This window comes from Terrapene carolina, unplaced genomic scaffold (assembly GCF_002925995.2).
Source record: "Terrapene carolina triunguis isolate 2854851 unplaced genomic scaffold, T_m_triunguis-2.0 Scaffold95, whole genome shotgun sequence".
NCBI classification, from domain to species: domain Eukaryota; kingdom Metazoa; phylum Chordata; order Testudines; family Emydidae; genus Terrapene; species Terrapene triunguis.
Genome location: NW_020664446.1, coordinates 44,846,267 through 44,865,048, shown reverse-complemented (window position 1 = coordinate 44,865,048; position 18,782 = coordinate 44,846,267). Strand labels below are relative to the sequence as shown.

Sequence of the window (18,782 nt, the reverse complement as noted above, 5' to 3'; positions counted from 1 at the left end):
AAGAAAACTGGAGAGCGTATCCCCTCTCCACCGTGCGAAGGACCCAACGGTCTGAGGTTATAAGGGACCAAGCATGGTGGAAACGGGAGAGGCGATCCCGAAAGGAAGGAAATGGATCCTGGGTAGTGGCTGGCGCGCAGTCCTCGAGCGCACCTTCAAAAGTTTTGCCTAGGTCCTGAGGGTGGCCTAGGAGGGCCCTGGTTCTGACCGGGTTGGGGGCCGGTCGACCTCCATCTACCACCTCGTCCCCACCTTCTGGGGAAGTCCTGTCTCGGACGAGGAGGAGGAGGGTAGAACCTTTGTGGCTGGGGCCTAAAGGGCCTGCGCTGGGGTCCTGGGACATGCATCCCCAGGGAGCGCATGATGGTTCTGGAGTCCTTGAGGCTCTGCAACCGAGAGTCCGTCTTGTCCGAGAACAACCCGTGGCCCTCGAACGGCAGATCTTGCAGGGTCTGCTGCAGTTCTGGAGGTAACCCCGAAACCTGGAGCCAGGAGACGCGTCGCATGGCTATCCCAGACGCTAGTGTCCTGGCAGCCGAGTCCGCAATGTCCAAGGAGGCCTGCAAGGAGGTCCTAGCCACCTTTTTACCTTCCTCCACTAGGGCCCCGAACTCCTCCCTCGAGTCCTGGGGGACCAACTCTTTAAATTTACCCATGGAATTCCATGAGTTGTAATTGTACCGACTCAGGAGCGCCTGTTGGTTTGCGGCTCTGAGCTGCAGACCCCCCGCTGAGTAAACCTTGCGTCCAAACAAATAGAAGCGTTTAGCGTCCTTCGATTTGGGCGCTGCCGCCTGCTGACCATGGCGCTCTCTAGCATTCACTGAGGAGACTACCAGTGAACACGGTGGAGGATGTGTATAGAGGTACTCATGGTCTTTAGAGGGGACAAAGTACTTCCTCTCTACACCTCTGGCAGTGGGAGGGATGGAGGCCGGGGTTTGCCATATGGCATTAGCGTTAGCCTGGATCGTACGAATAATGGGCAATGCCACCCGGGATGGGGCATCAGCTGAAAGGATGCTCACCACTGGGTCCTCCACCTCCACTATCTCCTCAGCCTGTAGGTCCATATTCCATGCCACCCTACGCAACAAGTCTTGGTGGGCACGGAGGTCTATTGGAGGTGGGCCTGAGGCTGTTGTACCCGCCACCGCCTCATCTGGGGAAGATGAGGAGGACACCTCAGGGGGTAAAGGATCCATATGAGGGTCTGGCTCCAAGGGTCCCTGATGTGCAGGATCCCCTGCACCGGGGTCTGGGGCCTGCGTGGGTGTCGGCACGGAAGCCTCCATGCCCCCTGGGGGAGGACGGGAGATGGTGGCCTCAGGAGCCCTGGGCTCAGAGTGTGCTGAGCGAGAGGCCACTGGTGGGGCCCCTTGAGCTTGGTGATACATCCATGGAGTCCAGAAAAAACCAATGTGCAGGGTCCTGTCTAGGGTCCTCTGCCCCCTCCTGCCAATGACCCAAGTCGTCTGCAGCCTGACCCTGAGCAGGGTATGCTGAACGGGAAGCCTCTTCCGACGAGCGAGACGCCGATCTTGAGGGCCAGGGCGGTGCCGAGCGTTGTTGCAGGGGCTCGTCCTTGTACGGTGCCGAGCGGTGCTGGTCCACAGGCGAGCGGTCTCTGCGCGGAGCCGGTGAGCGGTACCGGGATCGAGAACGGTGCCGATGTCCATGTCGGTACCGGGATCCAGATCGGGAAGACGAAGACCGTCTGTAGACTCGGTGCCGGGAGCGGCCTCGCGAACGGGAGCGGCGCTCATACCGGTGCCGAGAACTGCTCCTGGACTCCGACCGGTACCGATGCTCAGGTCGGTGCCGAGAAGTAGACCGGTGCCGGGAGGAAGATCTGGGCCGCGAGTACGACCGGCACTGAGATGAAGATCGGTGCCGGGACTGCGAGCGGTGTCGGGACCTGCTCCGAGACCGGGAACGGTGCCGTGAGTCCACGCTCGGAGATGGCGGGCGTATCAGGGCAGGCTTGCTCCTGGATTGCACAGTACGAAGGGCATGCGGTGCCGCGGGTTGAGACGGCGCCGGCTCCGTGAGGGCGATGAGGTCTTTCACCGTTGCAAAAGTCTCCAGTGTAGAAGGGAGACAGGGCTCCACCACTGGACGAGGCGGTGAGCCAGTCCGCACTGGACTCAACGGCCCTACACCGTGTACCAGAGTCAACGGTGTTGACGGTGCCTGCACCCTCTGGCGTTCCGAAGCCGGACGCGGCTCTACCATTGGTGCGGGGGGAGCCGGTGCCCGTTGGACGGCAGCGTCCTGAGTCTTGCGGGGTCTTTTATGTCCCGGAGACAGGGACCGGCGCCGAGGGGCTTGCGGCGGACGCGGTGCCGAGGGAGGACGGTGCCGTGGGGCCTTATCCGCGTCTGCTCGCGGTGCAGTACCGGAGGGTGCCGCTGGGGCGCTGCGCACCGAGACGCTCGGTGCCGGAACTTGGCGCGCCGAAGGAGGATCTGGGCTAAGTGCCACCTCCATAAGGAGCTGCTTAAGTCTAAAGTCCCGCTCCTTTTTGGTCCTGGGCCTGAAAGCCTTGCAGATCTTACACTTGTCCGTCTGGTGAGACTCCCCTAAAAACTTCAGACAAGAGTCATGAGGGTCTCCCGTTGGCATAGGCTTAGCACAGGTCGCGCATGGCTTAAAGCCAGGAGCCTTGGGCATGAGCCCAGCTGTGCGCCGGGGGGGAAAAAGGGGGGATAATAGCCCCCTTAACCCCCGCTAACTACTTATAACTATTTATAACTACTCTTCAAACTATTAACAACAAACTACTAATCTAAAGAATACAATTAACAACTATCTACAAGAACTAACGAGTAAAGCTAGGGAGAGTGGAGAACAGCTATGCCGCGCTCCACAGTTCCAACGACCGTCACGGGCAGTAAGAAGGAACTGAGGGGGCGCTGGGTCGGCTGGGGTATATATCCAGCGCCATGAAGGCGCCACTCCAGGGGGCTCCACAGCCGACCCACCAGGTGTTGCTCGTGTAGAAAATTCTCCGACGATCGTGCACGCGGTGCGCACACACCTAACTGGAATAGATATGAGCAAGCACTCGAAGAAGAATGCTGGCTTCCTACAGAAGGTGTTAGGTCCTACCCACCAAGGCGGCCCACTGAAACCAAATGAGCCATTGTGAAACATCAAAGAACAATTACGTGGTTAATTGCATTCCTCCCCTCACCCATGAAGAGGAGACATGTGTGTGAACTCATCCCATCAGCTTCAACTCTGGGGCGAAAGGAATAAAAATACCCCACAAGAAGAAACTGTAGCTCTCTGCTGCTTGGACTTTGAGACTTTGGCAAGATTTCTAAGCCTACATCAGAGATCCCCAGCTGCATAGGCTGGTTTGGCCCTAAAGGACATATACAGATTGCATATACAGCAACTTCTGTCACCTTTTGAAACCTAAGGCTAACTCATTAGTATGTGTATGTTTATCTGCTTTAACCATGTAAATAACTAAATTTGTTTTTCTTAGTTAATAAATCTTCAGTTAATTTATTATAGGACTGGCTACCAGTGTTGTCTTTATTGTAAGATCTAAAGTGGAATTAACGTGGGATTCGGCATAACCTTATTATTGTGGTGATTTTTGGTATAAGGGACCATCTATCACAAAGGCAAGCTTGCATAGGTAGCAAGATAGAGCAGGAGTACCCAAGGGGACTGACTGTGACTCCATGTTAGGCTGTTAAAGTGCCTGAGGAGTTTACTCTCGATACTTGGTTGGTGAAATCTAAGTACAGAATTTACAACCAGTTTGGGGTTTGTGCCCTGCTTCTTAACAGTCTGTCCTGAAGTTGGTACTCAAACTCTTGAGCCACACTAGACAGCTTAACAGTGATGATTAAGAACCCAATCCAGCAAATACATACACGTGTTTAGCTTTACCACCATGATTTCAACCTTCCATTGATTTAAAAAAAACTACTCATGGTAGTAAAGTTGAAGCATGTGCTGGATCGGGACATAAGGTTAAGGTATACCAAAAATATTGCTTAAGTTAATAGGGACTGTTTGGTGGAGATGCAAAACAAGCATATCCCCCTTCAGGGGGAAACAAAAAACCAAACAAACAAAACAAAACACACACACACTTACACTTTGATTACATAACCAGAAGGTATATTATTCCAATTCAGCTAAGTACTTCAGGTGTAAAATTAGAATAAAGATTAGATTGCAAACATATCCATTTTCCTTTACCCACATGATTATTTAAAAAAAAAAAAAAAAAAAAAAAACCTGTAAGTTCCTAAAAGGTTAGTTCACTTCAATTGTTTTAAAAATAAAAGCCAGTAGCATCTACTTATCTTAATTTGTGTTTTTAAAACATCCACCCTTCTCTTCCAACGTATTCATCTACCAAGTGTGCCTATTAGCAAGAACCCACTGAGTGACTGGGGAGGAGGTAATAAAAATTGTTATCATCAGGTTCCACAGCTGTAAAGTAACCTTCTATACTTTACAGAATTACTTGACAAATATTTTAATTATGGAATGGTTTGAGTAGTTTCACTTACATGTCTTTCAATGTAACAAGTTTTCTTTCAAAAAATATATACAAATTTTACTTTGATCACTTTTTTATTTACCTGGGTATTCTAATACATTCCTCTGTACCAGGCAAGCCAAGCTGTCCATCAGTAGCAAGACCCCAAGCATACACTTGGCCCTTGTCATTTAATGCTAGTGTGTGGGCTTCTCCACATGAAACAGACACAATATTCTGGGCATCCAGGGCACCAACATGCTCTGTAAAAGTAAGAGAGGAAAGAAATTATGTTCTAATATATTACCATTAAACAAAAAATTTCCATTCCTGCCATTGTATACTAAGATATTAAATGAAATATCATGGAAAATTAGTCTCAAAGCATGCCAAAATACCTTTATTAATGACATAACAATCCAACAAGGGCAAGTTAAATCTCACCGTATTATTATCCCATATAAACAGTGACCAGGATTAAAGTATCGTTACAATACAAGGGCACTCTATCAACTGGAATGCACGATAATAGTAACAGTTCTCTTCTAACCTTAAAATCTATGAAAATGAATGCACAGACTCAATTAACAGTAAGGTGATTATTACTGAATGATTAAATGTATAGCCATTATATCAGAGGAAAACATTCCATTATGCACGGATTATTATCATCATTAAGAAGTCCTTTAATAGAAAGGCAGAATAAGACAGATTACAGACTAAGGCCACCATCCTGCAATGGACTCTACACAGGTGTTCTTCTGCATGCATGCACAGAAGGATCAGGGCCTAAAAGCTAAATTTGATGCACAGATACATGCAGCAGACTTCTGAAAAACGTGTAGTGAATTAAGGACATAAGACTCCATTGTTAACCTCTTGTTTGTCACTACTCTGTGTGTGCATACCTTCAGATATGTTTGGCTGTATTCAAAGTGTGCACTTGTGCTGGTTAAATAAGCTACATCCCCATGCACTCAATAGCAAACTTGAGAAACTGGGCAGTTAAGCAAAATTATTTTTTAAAAAAAAATTGAAGGTGTGGTTTTCATAAAAACTGCGAATTAGTTATAGACTGAGAAAGAATGCACTGGGACATAAGCTAATGCAACAGCTGATGGGAGACTGTTGAATGGTTTCAGGGCCAAACTCTGGGACGTGATGGAAGGGACAGAGAACCTATTAGAATCGAAGCTATGTTTTCAAAGGTCATTTACTATACGTTAAATTATTTTAAAATTTCAATTATAATAGTTGATTGGATTCAAGCATTAGTAACCCAAAAGCTCCAGCACTGTACTACTGCATGAGAACCATAAAGTTAAATTGAGCTGTCCTTTAATTTTCCAAGCAAAATGAAGTGCAAAAAAAGTAAAACAGCATAAACAGTTAAGACTAAATGGTATTTTTTTTAAAAACTGTTCATGTTTTAATAATTTATGATAGTATTAGTAGTAGTACAGATAAAGCAGATGTTTTAAGATAGATGTTTTTAATTCCATAAATGCTACCAAAAGCAGTTTCTACTACCTTGGATTCCTTTTCTGACTATTATGGTTTTCTTTACGTCTTCTCCTTTAAAGGGATGTTGAGAGATTTAAAAACAACTACCCGGTATTTTCCTCCTCTCTAATTTCTTGTGTTCAGAAACCTCCAGAAATTTTTATTTCAACTTCAACAATGTTATGGGGGAATATCAGAGTCCTGTTATTGTTCATAAGTGTCCATGAATCATGTGCTCATTTTCAAACAGTTTATGCTCAATTTTCTAAAGTGCTGACTTAAACAAAAGCTGTGAATGCTCAGCACCTTTGAAAAATCAGGTGCAAGATGTCAAATTAGGCATCCCAAAATTGAAGAACACAAAATAATTGAACATCTGAAGTGTAGTTTTCTAACATGTTGTGTTTTTCTGAAAGCCCCAGATCCTGGAGTCCTTTAATCTCAACTTTCATTTTTTACAACATACTTTCTATGCCTCATGGTTATTGGGAAAAGTCTGAAAACATGACTTGAGTGTAAAAATTCAGAAACCAGAAGGCTAATAAAAAAAAATTTAAATCATTTTTAAGCCAATCATAATTTCTGAACGTGAGTTTGGCAACTGAGTGACTGCAGCAGTTACAGAATGCTTATAGATAAGTTAGTAGTTGGCAAGCATACAGAAATACACATATGCCCGTAAATGAAAACAAACAGGAAATCCACTCTTCTGCCCTCGCCTCACACACATGGCATTCTACAGAACATAAAAATAACTTGAACGGTAAGTGTAGCTCTACCCTAAGCATTCCCTGTACTGCCAAATAAGAGGCAGACCAATATTTCACGTATCTGGTCATTTTATAAATAATAAAAACAGGGGGAAAAGATAAAAAGAAAATAGGAGCTCAGGAAGAAAAATGTTGCAACTCAGAAATAGCTTGTAAATTTCATGCTCACGCTTGCTCCTAATTTAAAAGTTCCGTTTGGTGAGATGATTAAAATCCAGTAGTAATCACAAAAAAAAGACAGTCATTAAAAGTGAAAAGCTTTTATTCTGATAACCCCAGACAAATCCAGGAGCTTGCAGCACTAAATGCTAAAAGGTTGCAGAAATGAAAGAACAATTTGCAGCAACTATGCTGTCAAAGTCTCCTGCTGGTCTACTGTCCCAGCTTCACTACCACTAGAGGCAAAACTAGTTATTTGGGTGTAAGTAATTATTTCTGAGAAAGAGTCCTGTCATCTTCCCGAAGCTCACAGCAGCACCTCTCCCCACATAAGGAAAGATTATGGTACAAAAAGATAGAACTGAAGAATATCAACTATCTATTTAAAGCCCTCCTAAATCCTTGAAGAATGAATCCCTTTTGGAGATCATGCAACTACTACTACACAGCTCTGTCTTACCATGAACCACTTAAGCAGGAGACCCTGCTACCCACACTACTTGGCTTTTCCTTTATGGAACACACAGGTGGGAACCACTGAGATAGCAATAAATGCTAGAGTTCAGGACCTGTAAGTATTTCTATTATAAATACTAACAACAAGAGGAGATTATAACTTGGCTTTAAGACTTCAGACCAATTTTTTTTAAGATTTCCAAACATGAACAATTTGATATACTCTTCACACTCTTAGTAATTTGGTGCATTTAAGTTATTTAAAAAATTAGAAACAGCTTGCTTTCAAACACTCTCTCAACTCCAACAGGTGTTTGTTAAACAGAGCCTCACAAATTCACTTTTCTTCATAGGAGGAAAATGTCATGCAGCAGCCCCTAAGACAGATACATTTGGGTGCATAAAGCAATCCACTATATCGCTTAAAAACAGAATTTTTGCACCAGTACATTGTCTTTTAAGTTTGGCTTATTTTCAAATTAAAATGACAAAGATACAGAAAGTTCAGTGAATAATTACTGTGCACACAAGTCATAGTTAAAGCGCACACAGTATATTTTAAAAGAATCTATATGTATATACCACATGATAGAATGTACATCATATACAGTAATCTAGTTCTACAACCTCTCATTTACAAACTACTGTCAGTGATCTATGGATTGAAAAAAAAAAAAACAGAATGGCCATACTGGGTCAGACCAATGATCGATTTAGCCCAGTATCCTGTCTTCCAACGGTGGCCAATGCCCGGTGCTTCAGAGGGAATGAACAGAACAGGTAATCATCCAGTGATCCATCCACTGTCACCCATTCCCAACTTCTGGCAAACAGAGGCTAGGGACACTTCAGAGCATGGTTTTGCACCTCTGGCTAATAGCCTTGATGGACCTATCCTCCATGAACTTATCTAGTTCTTTTTTGAACCCTATTATAGTCTTGGCCTTCACAATATCCTCTGGCAAAGAGTTCCATGGGTTGACTGTGTGTTGTGTGAAGGAATACTTCCTTTTGTTTGTTTTAAACCTGCTGTCTAATCATTTCATTTGGTGACCCCTAGTTCTTGTGTTATGCTTTCTTCGCAGTAATCATGATTTTAATAGACCTCTATCATATCCCCCTTTAGTCATCTTTTTTCCAAACTGAAAAGTCCCAGTCTTATTAATCGCTCTTCATATGGAAGCCGTTCCATACCCCCTAATAATTTCTGTTGCCCTTTTCTGAACCTTTTCCAATACATCTTTTTTGAGATGGGGTGACCAGATCTGCATGTAGTATTCAAGATGTGGGCATACCATGGATTTATATAGAGGCAAAACGATATTTTCTATCTTATTATCTATCACTTTTCTTAATGATTCCCAACATTCTGTTAGCGTTTTTGACTGCCACCGCACATTGAGTGGATGTTTTCAAGAGAACTATCCACAACGACTCCAAGATCTCTTTCTTGAGTGGTAACAGCTAATTTAGAGCCCATCATTTTATATGTATAGTTGGGATTATGTTTTCCAATGTGCATTACTTTGCATTTATCAACACTGAATTTCATCTGCCGTTTTGTTGCCCAGTCACCAGTTTTGTGAGATTGCTTTGTAACTCTTTTGCCCTCTGCTTTGGACTTAACTATCTTGAGTAGTTTTGTATCATCTGCAAATTTTGGCACCTCACTGTTTACCCCCTTTCTCCGGATCATTTATGAATATGTTGAACAGTACTGGTCCCAGTACAGACTCCTGGGGGTACACAACTATTTACCTCTCTCCATTCTGAAAACTGACCATTTATTCCTACCCTTTGTTTCCTATCTTTTAACCAGTTAATTAATGATCCACGAGAGGACCTTCCCTCTTATCCCATGATAGGGTTTAGCTAAAGGCCTGAACATCCTCAGATAAAACAGTGATGGGTGCCACAGAAAGTCATATAAAATACATGAGTATTTTAAAGCAGCTTAGGGGTTCCAACAAGCCACAATTTAAAAGTCGGTCTCAGTATGGAAACTTCCTTTTGTATTAATTCTAATAGTATTAAAAAACAATTGTCACATTTTGCTGCTTTGCATGCAAAGGTAATAAAGGCCCCAGGTCAGTTAATTATTTTTCCAAGATGAAAAAAAATGTCTATTGCAAGCATGCTAGTTACAATCTTAGTCTTCAAAATGGTCTTCAAATTGTGTCATTTACTGGACAAGATTAATATATTCAGATCTTAATAGCTATTTAAAGGTAATTCACAAAAGTCAGATCCTGCTAGATTAATCAACATGCAAGTTCATGCCAGCAAATGCTTGCTCGCAATTAGAGAAGCATGTGTTAAAATTACAATGAAGCTTGAGTTAATCAGTTTAATATCCACTTACCAATTTTTTTTAAATAAAAAAAAAAAAACTTCGTTTTAAAAAGCTAAATAATATCAACCATCTAGAAAGCAACTTAGGAAGCAGCCCTTTAGAACTTAGTTCTAAATAAAGACACTACCCAATAAATGGACACAATCTATTTGAAAATCAAATAACCATTTGAAAAAGGGTTTTTTAAATCTCGTTGCTACAAGTAATTTCTAAAATTCCTATAACTGACAGATATTAGAACAAAATATTTTTCTCTATCCAGTTTGTTTACCTATTGCATTTGACAGCTTTTTATGCTTAGTCAATTTCACTATACGGCAGTAGAATGAAGACATCACTCACATGTACTACTCTGGAGAGAGCTCACCTGTTTACTCCTCCACAATCCCTGCAAGAGGGTGTTTGCCAGTAACAGAAGCAGCAAAGCTGATATGAAAAATGCAGAAATAATAAGCAGGAGAAGAGGAAGGAATAAGCCTGAATTTGTTTGGCATTGTGACTTTTTAGGCTTACACAGAAGACCCTTCCTAACATCAGTATGGAAGCTGAACACTCATTTAAAAAAAAAAAAAAAAAAAATCAGGACACTATTCAGAGTATGCTTTCAGAAATTTTATTTTTTCTAATTATTTTAAATGAAAACAAGAGAGTGTTGCTTTAAACAAACTACCTTCCCATCACAATGATTAATTAGAAAATAAAAAGCTCATCTCCTAAATAATTGCATGTTAACATATTGTCGGCCAAACCATCATTTTTGCCACATGATCCCCATCATGTGGAGATGTTCCTTAACTTGTGAGAGGCAGATTCCCCCCACCAGAACCTTCCACATTGATATCCACTGTGAACAGCTGGGTTACTGGGACTGTGGCAAAAATGATGGTTTGGCCGACAATCTGTTAACATGCAATTATTTAGGAGACAAATAGCTTTTATTACATGCACGTCAATGACATGGCTGAAGGATTCATACAGCTATAGATACAGTGGTTCTACACTGGAGCACAGATAGCTGTGCTGGGTCCCACGATCATGCCTGCCTCAAGAAAGACCACATTGGTTCTGCTGTACTCTATGGTTTCTTCAGCCATCAAAGAGAGGAGCGATTTAACTCTTACTGATTCATCTCAGAATTCAATAGCCTGGACAGGCTGTTTCCCACTTGAAGGCCTATCATTAGGACACTTTTCGAACTTACATGAAAGAGGATCTAGTTAAACATTACATCACTCTTCAGATGTTGCTCTATGTTTGCTGTTTTAACTATATTGAAAAAGAGCACCACCACCAACTTTGCCTCCAACAATTGAAACTGTGGTGCATGATTGGGTTTCTTTGGGGGTGGGGAAGTCATGTGGGAAGTGTTGCATACTATGTATATTTGGACTGTAACCATATTACAATTTAAAAAAAGAATTAAGCCCAACCGACGGAAGTACAGTGAATTATGCTAAATTAATTCCTCCAAAGGATTCAGATCAAACATTTTTCACTTTCAAACATATAGCTAAAGGTTCTTCTATGGCAGTGGTTCCCAAACTTGTTCCACCGCTTGTGCAGGGAAAGCACCTAGCAGGCCGGGCCGGTTCGGTAACTTGCCGTGTCCGCAGGTTCGGCCGATCGCGGCTCCTAGTGGCCGCGGTTCGCTGCTCCAGGCCAAGGGACATACTGGCTACCGCTTCCAGCAGCTCCCATTGGCCTGGAGCAGCGAACCGCGGCCACTGGGAGCCGCGATCGGCCGAACCTGCAGACACAGCAAGTAAACGACCCGGCTCGGCCTGCTAGGGGCTTTCCCTGCACAAGCGACGGAACAAGTTTAGGATCCACTGTTCTATGGACATCATCAACATACTTTTTGAGAATTTGCCAATTGTGCTTAGGCACTCTACGATATAAAGTAATTTAAGTTAAGTTTAGAACAGCAACAACAAATCAGAAACATATAAAATAGGAAACTATTCAAACGAGGGGATTTTAGGTATTCAGGACTAATCATGGAGGAAGATACTGAAAATTATTATGGTTTGTCATGTAACTGGCAAATTATAGAGCTATGATTAGAGAGCCCTGTGCAGATATACAATTTATATCTGAAGACATAAGTGTAGCTGCAGGGCTCTGGTGACAACGAGCCAGACCAGCAGGACCATGGCCAGCAACTGGGGCAGAAACCACGGTGGCCCGACATGCTGCTGCTTTCGCCACTATCGCAGAAGCCAGTACCCAGCCCACGCAGCTCCTCTGGCGTGGCTGTGCCGCCTCCAGCCCTGCCCACTGGCGTGGGCACCAGGCTCACTGGTAGCTGTCGCTAGTCACGCTGGTGCATGCAAGCAGCTCACACGCTCCCAGATAGGAGTCCCAGTCATGCAGCGGTGTGCAACTCCTGTCACTAGTGTGTGCGCAAGTGGCCCTTGTACTCCTGTCTGACAGCGTGCGAGCCGCTTGCACACACTATTGTGACCAGGTACCGCTGCCAGTGAGCTTGGTGCCCGCCACAGTGGGCAGGGCTAGAGGCGGCACAGCCACGCCAGAGGAGCTGCCTGGCTGCGGTTCCTGGCTTGGTCGCTGGCCACGGCCCTGCTGGTCTCCCTCATTGCCACTAGAGCCCAGCAGCTCCGCAGCTATAAATTGTGTAGCCATGATTTACTGTTCTATGAGATAATTATTTAGTATATAAGCAATTAGCTATATATTAAAAGAAATTAATTTTCATAATGGTATAGTTCCACAAGGTAATCTCACTAATATATTTACTGGGTAAATATACTGTAAATGAATACTTAAATGACTAAAGTACTATAAACCAGCGATTACATGTGGTGTGAAACTGTAAAAAGCATGGTCAGTCTTGAATCTAATATTTAATATTTGAGTGTGCCCAAGAGGAAAGAGTGTAGCATGCACATACCAACAATATCAGCAAACAGAGAAAGGAAGAATGGCAAGCACTGTGGAACAGAATTAAAACTACAGAGTTGTTAGAGAAACAGAAGTTAACAGAAAATGGTTTAGTTATAATAAATGAAAGGTTTTTCATTTAGAGAATGTTACAGAAAGATCTAAGCATGACAGACAACTGGAACTTAGCCAGGCGAAATGATGCGTCTAAAAAACAACAAAAACCAAGCACTAAGAGTTACAATGGTATGTGGAAACTAAGGTCTTTAACCTAAAAATTGTTCTGTCAGAGGGGACCCCCACATCCACATACAGAACCTTTGACGGGGACAGGGGTCCACCTATGTAGAGCAATTTGCAGGATTGAGGCCTAAGGTTTAATGTGCAGGAGGTCAGAATAGATGATCATGATGGTGCCTTCTGGCCTTAAAGACTATGAGTCTATCACATGGCAACATGACATAAGTAATTACCTTTTTAAAATAACCTATTAAAATTATAACATATTTACTAGATTTAGAGAAATAATGGTTAAGAACTGACATGATAACTGTATGTACCTATATACAACCAATAAAGTAATAATAGCCTGAAATTAAAAAAAAAGAAAAATTAAGTTAAGTGGTAGATCTCATTTTTATAAAATGCTATCAATTAGGCTGGGTTGGGTAATTATATATCTTCATAGGATTTAATATGCTTACTACTTTCTACACAATGAAACAGAAGTACAAAAATCAAAACCATAAAACGGAAATCTTTAAAGTCCCAATTCTGCAAATATGCACGTGCTTGGGATTACTCACACTCAGAAAGTTAAGCACATGTAAATATGTTTGCAGTTCTGAGGCCTAAATGTGGTAACTAAAGTTAAAAAACAACACCCACACAAAATCCACTCTTCATTACTTTTAACTTACCTGGTCTCTTTCTGGATTTTTCATGCCCTAATTGTCCTAGATCATTACATCCACATGTATACACAGTCCCATCATCCAGGACAAAAACAGTGTGTCTGAGTCCACATCCTACATCTCGGACCTTTTTATTTAGGAAAAAGTCACTTTTTCTGGGTTCTAATACAATCTCTTCATCAATTCCACCCAATCCAAGCTGTCCAAAGGATGCATTTCCCCAGCACAACATGGTTCCAGTTGTCTTGATCAGTAAGATCTTGCAACTTCACTGTTCAAAATGTTCCTTCTGTGACAGTGTTCAGGGGGAAAAAAATAAAGTACCGTTATGAAGGAGACAATACTTAAAGCAACACCCTACATTCAAAAGTATATGTAAACAAACATTTGTTTTTTCTATAGCAAAATCTTTGATAACTGAAACTGAAGACTTTTGAAAGTCCAACTTACTTGTCACTCTTTAAGCTCTTTGTTAACTTTCTGCAGTACTCTCAACTTGGAGACAGATAATTTAAGTCACTTTCACTCAGGGTGGATTTGATTTAAATCAAATTTATTTAATTTAAATCACTAGTCAGGAAGACTCAATTTAATAATGGATTTCTACATAAAAGCTCATTCTTGTTGGTTCTTATAACCTTAATACATATTCTTCACAGGTAGAGGAACTTCATTAAAATATTCCCAAACTGAGTCTCTTTTACGGCCTGCTGCCATTATAGGTTTTCCCTTCTAGTGAGAGAATGGTATGGTAGATCTTACATTCAGAAAGATCTCAAGACTTCTGGAATATGCTGCTCAAAAAGTTTCACTTTTGTTTCTACTGCCTGTCCCTCCCTTCTCACATTTATCTCCAAACAACTTCTCCTTGTCCAGATCTATTCCACCCCCAACAATCTTCTATTCATTCAACTTTTTGAAACTTTGCACTTTTAGAGAGAGGTAAGGGACTGACTCATACCTGGTCTACACTAACCCCCCAATTCGAACTAAGATACGCAACTTCAGCTACGTGAATAACGTAGCTGAAGTCGACGTACCTTAGTTCGAACTTACCGCGGTCCAGACGCAGCAGGCAGCCTCCCCCGTCGACTCCGCGTACTCCTTTCACCGAGCAGGATTACCGGAGTCGACGGCGAGCACTTCTGGGTTCGATTTATCGCGTCCAGACAAGACGCAATAAATCGAACCCAGAAGTTCGATTGCCTGCCGCCGAACCAGCGCGTAAGTATAGACAAGCCCTCAGTGTACACAAATTTGCAGAGGGACAACAGGGTTGAGGTCTGTTATTTCTCACCTCTATATATTATTTATTTATTTTAAAACATTTTTGCTGTTAACAAGCATGTGGTCTCTGGAGACACAAATCCATAGTTTGAGAACTGCAAAACTAAGCATCTCTGATGGTATCTTCTAGACTGAGCACTGAGTCCCATTGGGTAGATAGAAAGATTAACCTAAATAATCTATACAGAAGCCCCTGGAGCCCCATAAGATTGGGTCCCTAATCCATGAACTACTAGAACTCATTTACAAAACTTTTCTTAAACATTACATGAATATATTGTCTCATACTATAGAATTAGAATTTATAATCCCTATTCTATGATGAGATATCTTTGAGCTATAATGTATCTTAATTAAAACTATCTTTAGATAAAATGCTTTTTGAGGAAAAAACATATCCAAAAAGCCCAATTTAAATAAAAAAAAATCCTATTTAAATTTAAAATAGCCCATTTTTTTTTTTTTTTTTTAAATCATTGATTTTTATCCACCCTGCTTTCACTATCAGGATCCAAGTGTTGCAGTATTTAGATTTCAGTCACCGCATGGGAACATTTATTGGTTTAAAGATAACTATTTCCTTTGGTATTTTCTTGAAAATTCAGAAAGATTTCTAACATTTTCTAGTCTTCAGTTTTATAAAAGCTTATTTTGACAATTTATATTTTGGGCTACATTTAATTTGCCAATGCCCTTTAAAAACTTCAATGATGTTCTATCAACTTGTATAGTTGATAATACAAACTGATGTGCCAATAACTATAATATTTACCATGTACGAGTCTCTTGACACTTGACATTTTAAAGTTGTATTTTTTAAATTAATCAGAACCTAGACCATGATCCTGCACTCTGATCTAGGCAGATGGACTGCTTCGTCTCGGTGCATTTCTCTGGGGCTTCACATGAGCACAACTGTCCATGGAGGCAAATCACAATGTAAACTGGGGCCCAAGGATGGCAACCACTTCTTTGAATTCACCTTGTTAAGTTACATCCATGGACACAAACTCATCCATCCCTGCTCCCTGATGCCTGGATCCCATTTTTAAGTTTGTATTGACAGACTACAGCTAGATTTTGAGAAGACACAATGGAACATTTCACTCTTCTTTTTGGTTTCCAATTTTGTGTGAAGTATTTGTGATTTAAAAGACAAAAAAACCAATAACTGATTTCACAGGAAGAGGAATTTCACCATATTTTCAAAACAGAACCTAAAAATATTCTTGATTAAAAATTACTGCAATTCTTCATCAATTAACACTGTAATCAAAATAGCATGACTGAAGAATGGAATATTCAATATAAGTTTATCATAAATATAGTACATTTACACAATATTACATCCTGAAAGATCCTCATGTGCTTTACAAACTATATAAATACAGCATCACACACAGAGTTACTGTCACCAACTACCACATTGAACACTGCATAATAGGGAAAGGGGTGACATTATGGGCAAGGATAACAGAGCAAACCATTTCTTTTACCAAAAGTCAATGTGCAAGAGATAGAACATCGACTTTCACGGTCTCACTGTAAGCAACCCAAACGTAGTAACCTATGTGGAACTCAATTTATCTGTCTCAGAAGGTTAAAGCATAACCAGATAGAGATAGTTACTTTTCCCATAGAGTAACCTATTATCTTACCACATTCAGAAGAGCATGCTCAAAATGATGTTGGCTTGACTTGGGACATAGTTATAGATCCATCACAGATCCATATAAATGACTGCCATACAAGTTTCAACCTGTAACACAAAAGAATAGAACAGATATACAATCGTTGTGGAAACCTTGGATCACTATCAAGTACTCTTCGCAGCTGGTGGAAAAGGGGGGAAAAAATCCACAAATTAATTAGCTTTTTTACCAGAATAGACTGCAGAACAATCAAGTCTAAAAACATTAATTTAAAAGGAAAAAGGTATTCTAATATTTTCACTTAAATAGAAATGTAATTTAAACCCTAACTTTATTATTCTGCAGGAAAATATTTATGAAATTTAGAGAATTTCAGTACTTAATAGTAGTGTTCTGCACTTCTGTTATGGTTCCAGCCAAGGATCTGAAAGGCATTTATTTTCTAGCAAGTAATCATGAATCTCCATGCATTTTATTTTCAAGTCTGAGTCACTATTTATTGAGACATCCACTAAAAACAGTATGATACTGACAAGGAACAAATAGGAAAGATGGGGGAAAGCAACCTCCTACTTTTCTAGAGCAAGAAACAATGATGGGGCCAAAAGAAGAGACTGGAAAATTCCAGTATGCTTTAGTGAATTATGTTTACTTGCTGTAGACACAGTGAAGAGCTCTGAAAAACTACAGCATAAACATAGCAGCTTCAAAGGCTACAGTATAGACTATAATTCTCCTTTCTTCTTCTTCTTGTAGGCAACATTCTGCATTCATGGAAACATTGACAAATTCTGAATCCCATTTTCAAACATCCCATGCAGAATAAATAATGTTTAACATTTATTGTATACAGTACCTTTCAGCCTGAAAGATCCCAGACTGCTTTACGATCAACACACAACGGACCAATGAAACACACCTTTACTGTAGATAAAACTAGGTGCACGCAAATTTTGGGCAAGCCTGCTGATACCAACTCCTGCTTGTCAAACAGCACCCAGGGGTCTTATAATGCTCAGAGAAGTCTAGATCTTTCAGGTCTGTTCAAAACCACCCACCGATACAAACTGCGCAGTCCATCACGCCCCCACTCGCAGCAGAAGGGAAGAAACGCAACACCAGCCACCCCCGAGGAGCGGGCCCCCAGCTGGCTCTTGCCGCGCACAGGGAAATCGCGGTGGACCATGGTCCCGCAAGCTGATATGGCCAAGGGTCTAGCACAATTTGGGGCGGTGAGTGAACTGTCCGGGCCCCGCCCACGGGCCGTACTGGGCCGGATGCCGGCCCTGCAGGGCTCAGAGGAGGCGGGTGCCCGTCCCGCTCTGTGCGTGCCGCAGGGCAGGGCGCCGGTCCCACTGCGCTGTAACTACAGCCCTGGGGCACTGCAGGGATCGGCAGCCGCTACCGCAGAGCTCAGCCCCGGCCCCTCCCACCGGGGCCGGCTCGGGGCCCGACACTCACAGAGCGGAGCCCGGTCCCAACCGCCAGGCCCGGCCCCCCCGCGCACCCTCGCCCCGGCAGCAGCGCCAGGACCGGCTAACGAGCCTCACGCACCGGTGGAACTCACCGGAGGGCCGGGGAGAGCCGGGTCGCAGGCCCGCGGAGACCCCCGAGAGAGGGGATCCTGCTCCAGCGAGGAGGCAGCACCAGGAAGAAGTGACAGGCCTCTAGCACCGCGGGTCCGGCGAGGCTTCCGCACTGCGCATGCGCCTCGCCCCGCGCGTGGCGCGGGGGACTCGCTCCCGCCTCCCCCGTCAGTGGGGGAGCGCGGAGAGACCCTGCTCAGACCGGCCCCGCCCCACCGCTTCCGCGAGGACAGGACTCCCGCTCCCGTTCGCCCCCAGCTTCCGGTCCCAGGCCCGGCCCCGCACAGAAAGAGCGACCCCGGAGCCCAGGATGCGTTTGCAGCGTTGGCCTTTTGAATAAGGGGGAGGGATAGCTCAGTGTTTTGAGCCTTGGCCTCCTAAACCCAGGGTTGTGAGTTCAATCCTTGAGGGGGCCACTTGGGGATCTGGGGCAAAATCAGTACTTGGTCCTGCTAGTGAAGGCAGGGGGCTGGACTTGATGACCTTTCAAGGTCCCTTCCAGTTCTAGGAGATGGAATATCTCCATTAATTATAATTATAAATAGCTGCTGGTAAAGTGAGCAAACTGTACTGGAAATCCTCGAGCCGGAGCCCCCCAGTGCCTGCCTCTTCCGAGAGCCCCCTGAAACTCACTTGTACTGGGCACTGTCAATATCCAGCTTTCAAACGATTTTACCTCCGAACAACGTTT

The 18,782-nt window shown here is 43.1% G+C and overlaps 1 protein-coding gene across 1 annotated transcript in view; it reads right to left on the bottom strand.

The window, feature by feature from the left end:
* The window catches only part of HERC4 (HECT and RLD domain containing E3 ubiquitin protein ligase 4), a 90,316-nt gene extending 72,108 nt beyond the window's left edge, over positions 1-18,208 (bottom strand). Inside the window, exons 1-4 of the mRNA XM_029911385.1 lie at positions 18,073-18,208; positions 16,512-16,612; positions 13,573-13,855; positions 4,614-4,773 (exon numbers count right to left, since the gene is read on the bottom strand). Coding sequence (XP_029767245.1) covers positions 4,614-4,773; positions 13,573-13,798 — 386 coding nt within the window. The 5' untranslated portion in view covers positions 13,799-13,855; positions 16,512-16,612; positions 18,073-18,208. The remainder of the gene's footprint in view (positions 1-4,613; positions 4,774-13,572; positions 13,856-16,511; positions 16,613-18,072) is intronic.
* Between the last annotated feature and the right edge of the window lie 574 nt (positions 18,209-18,782).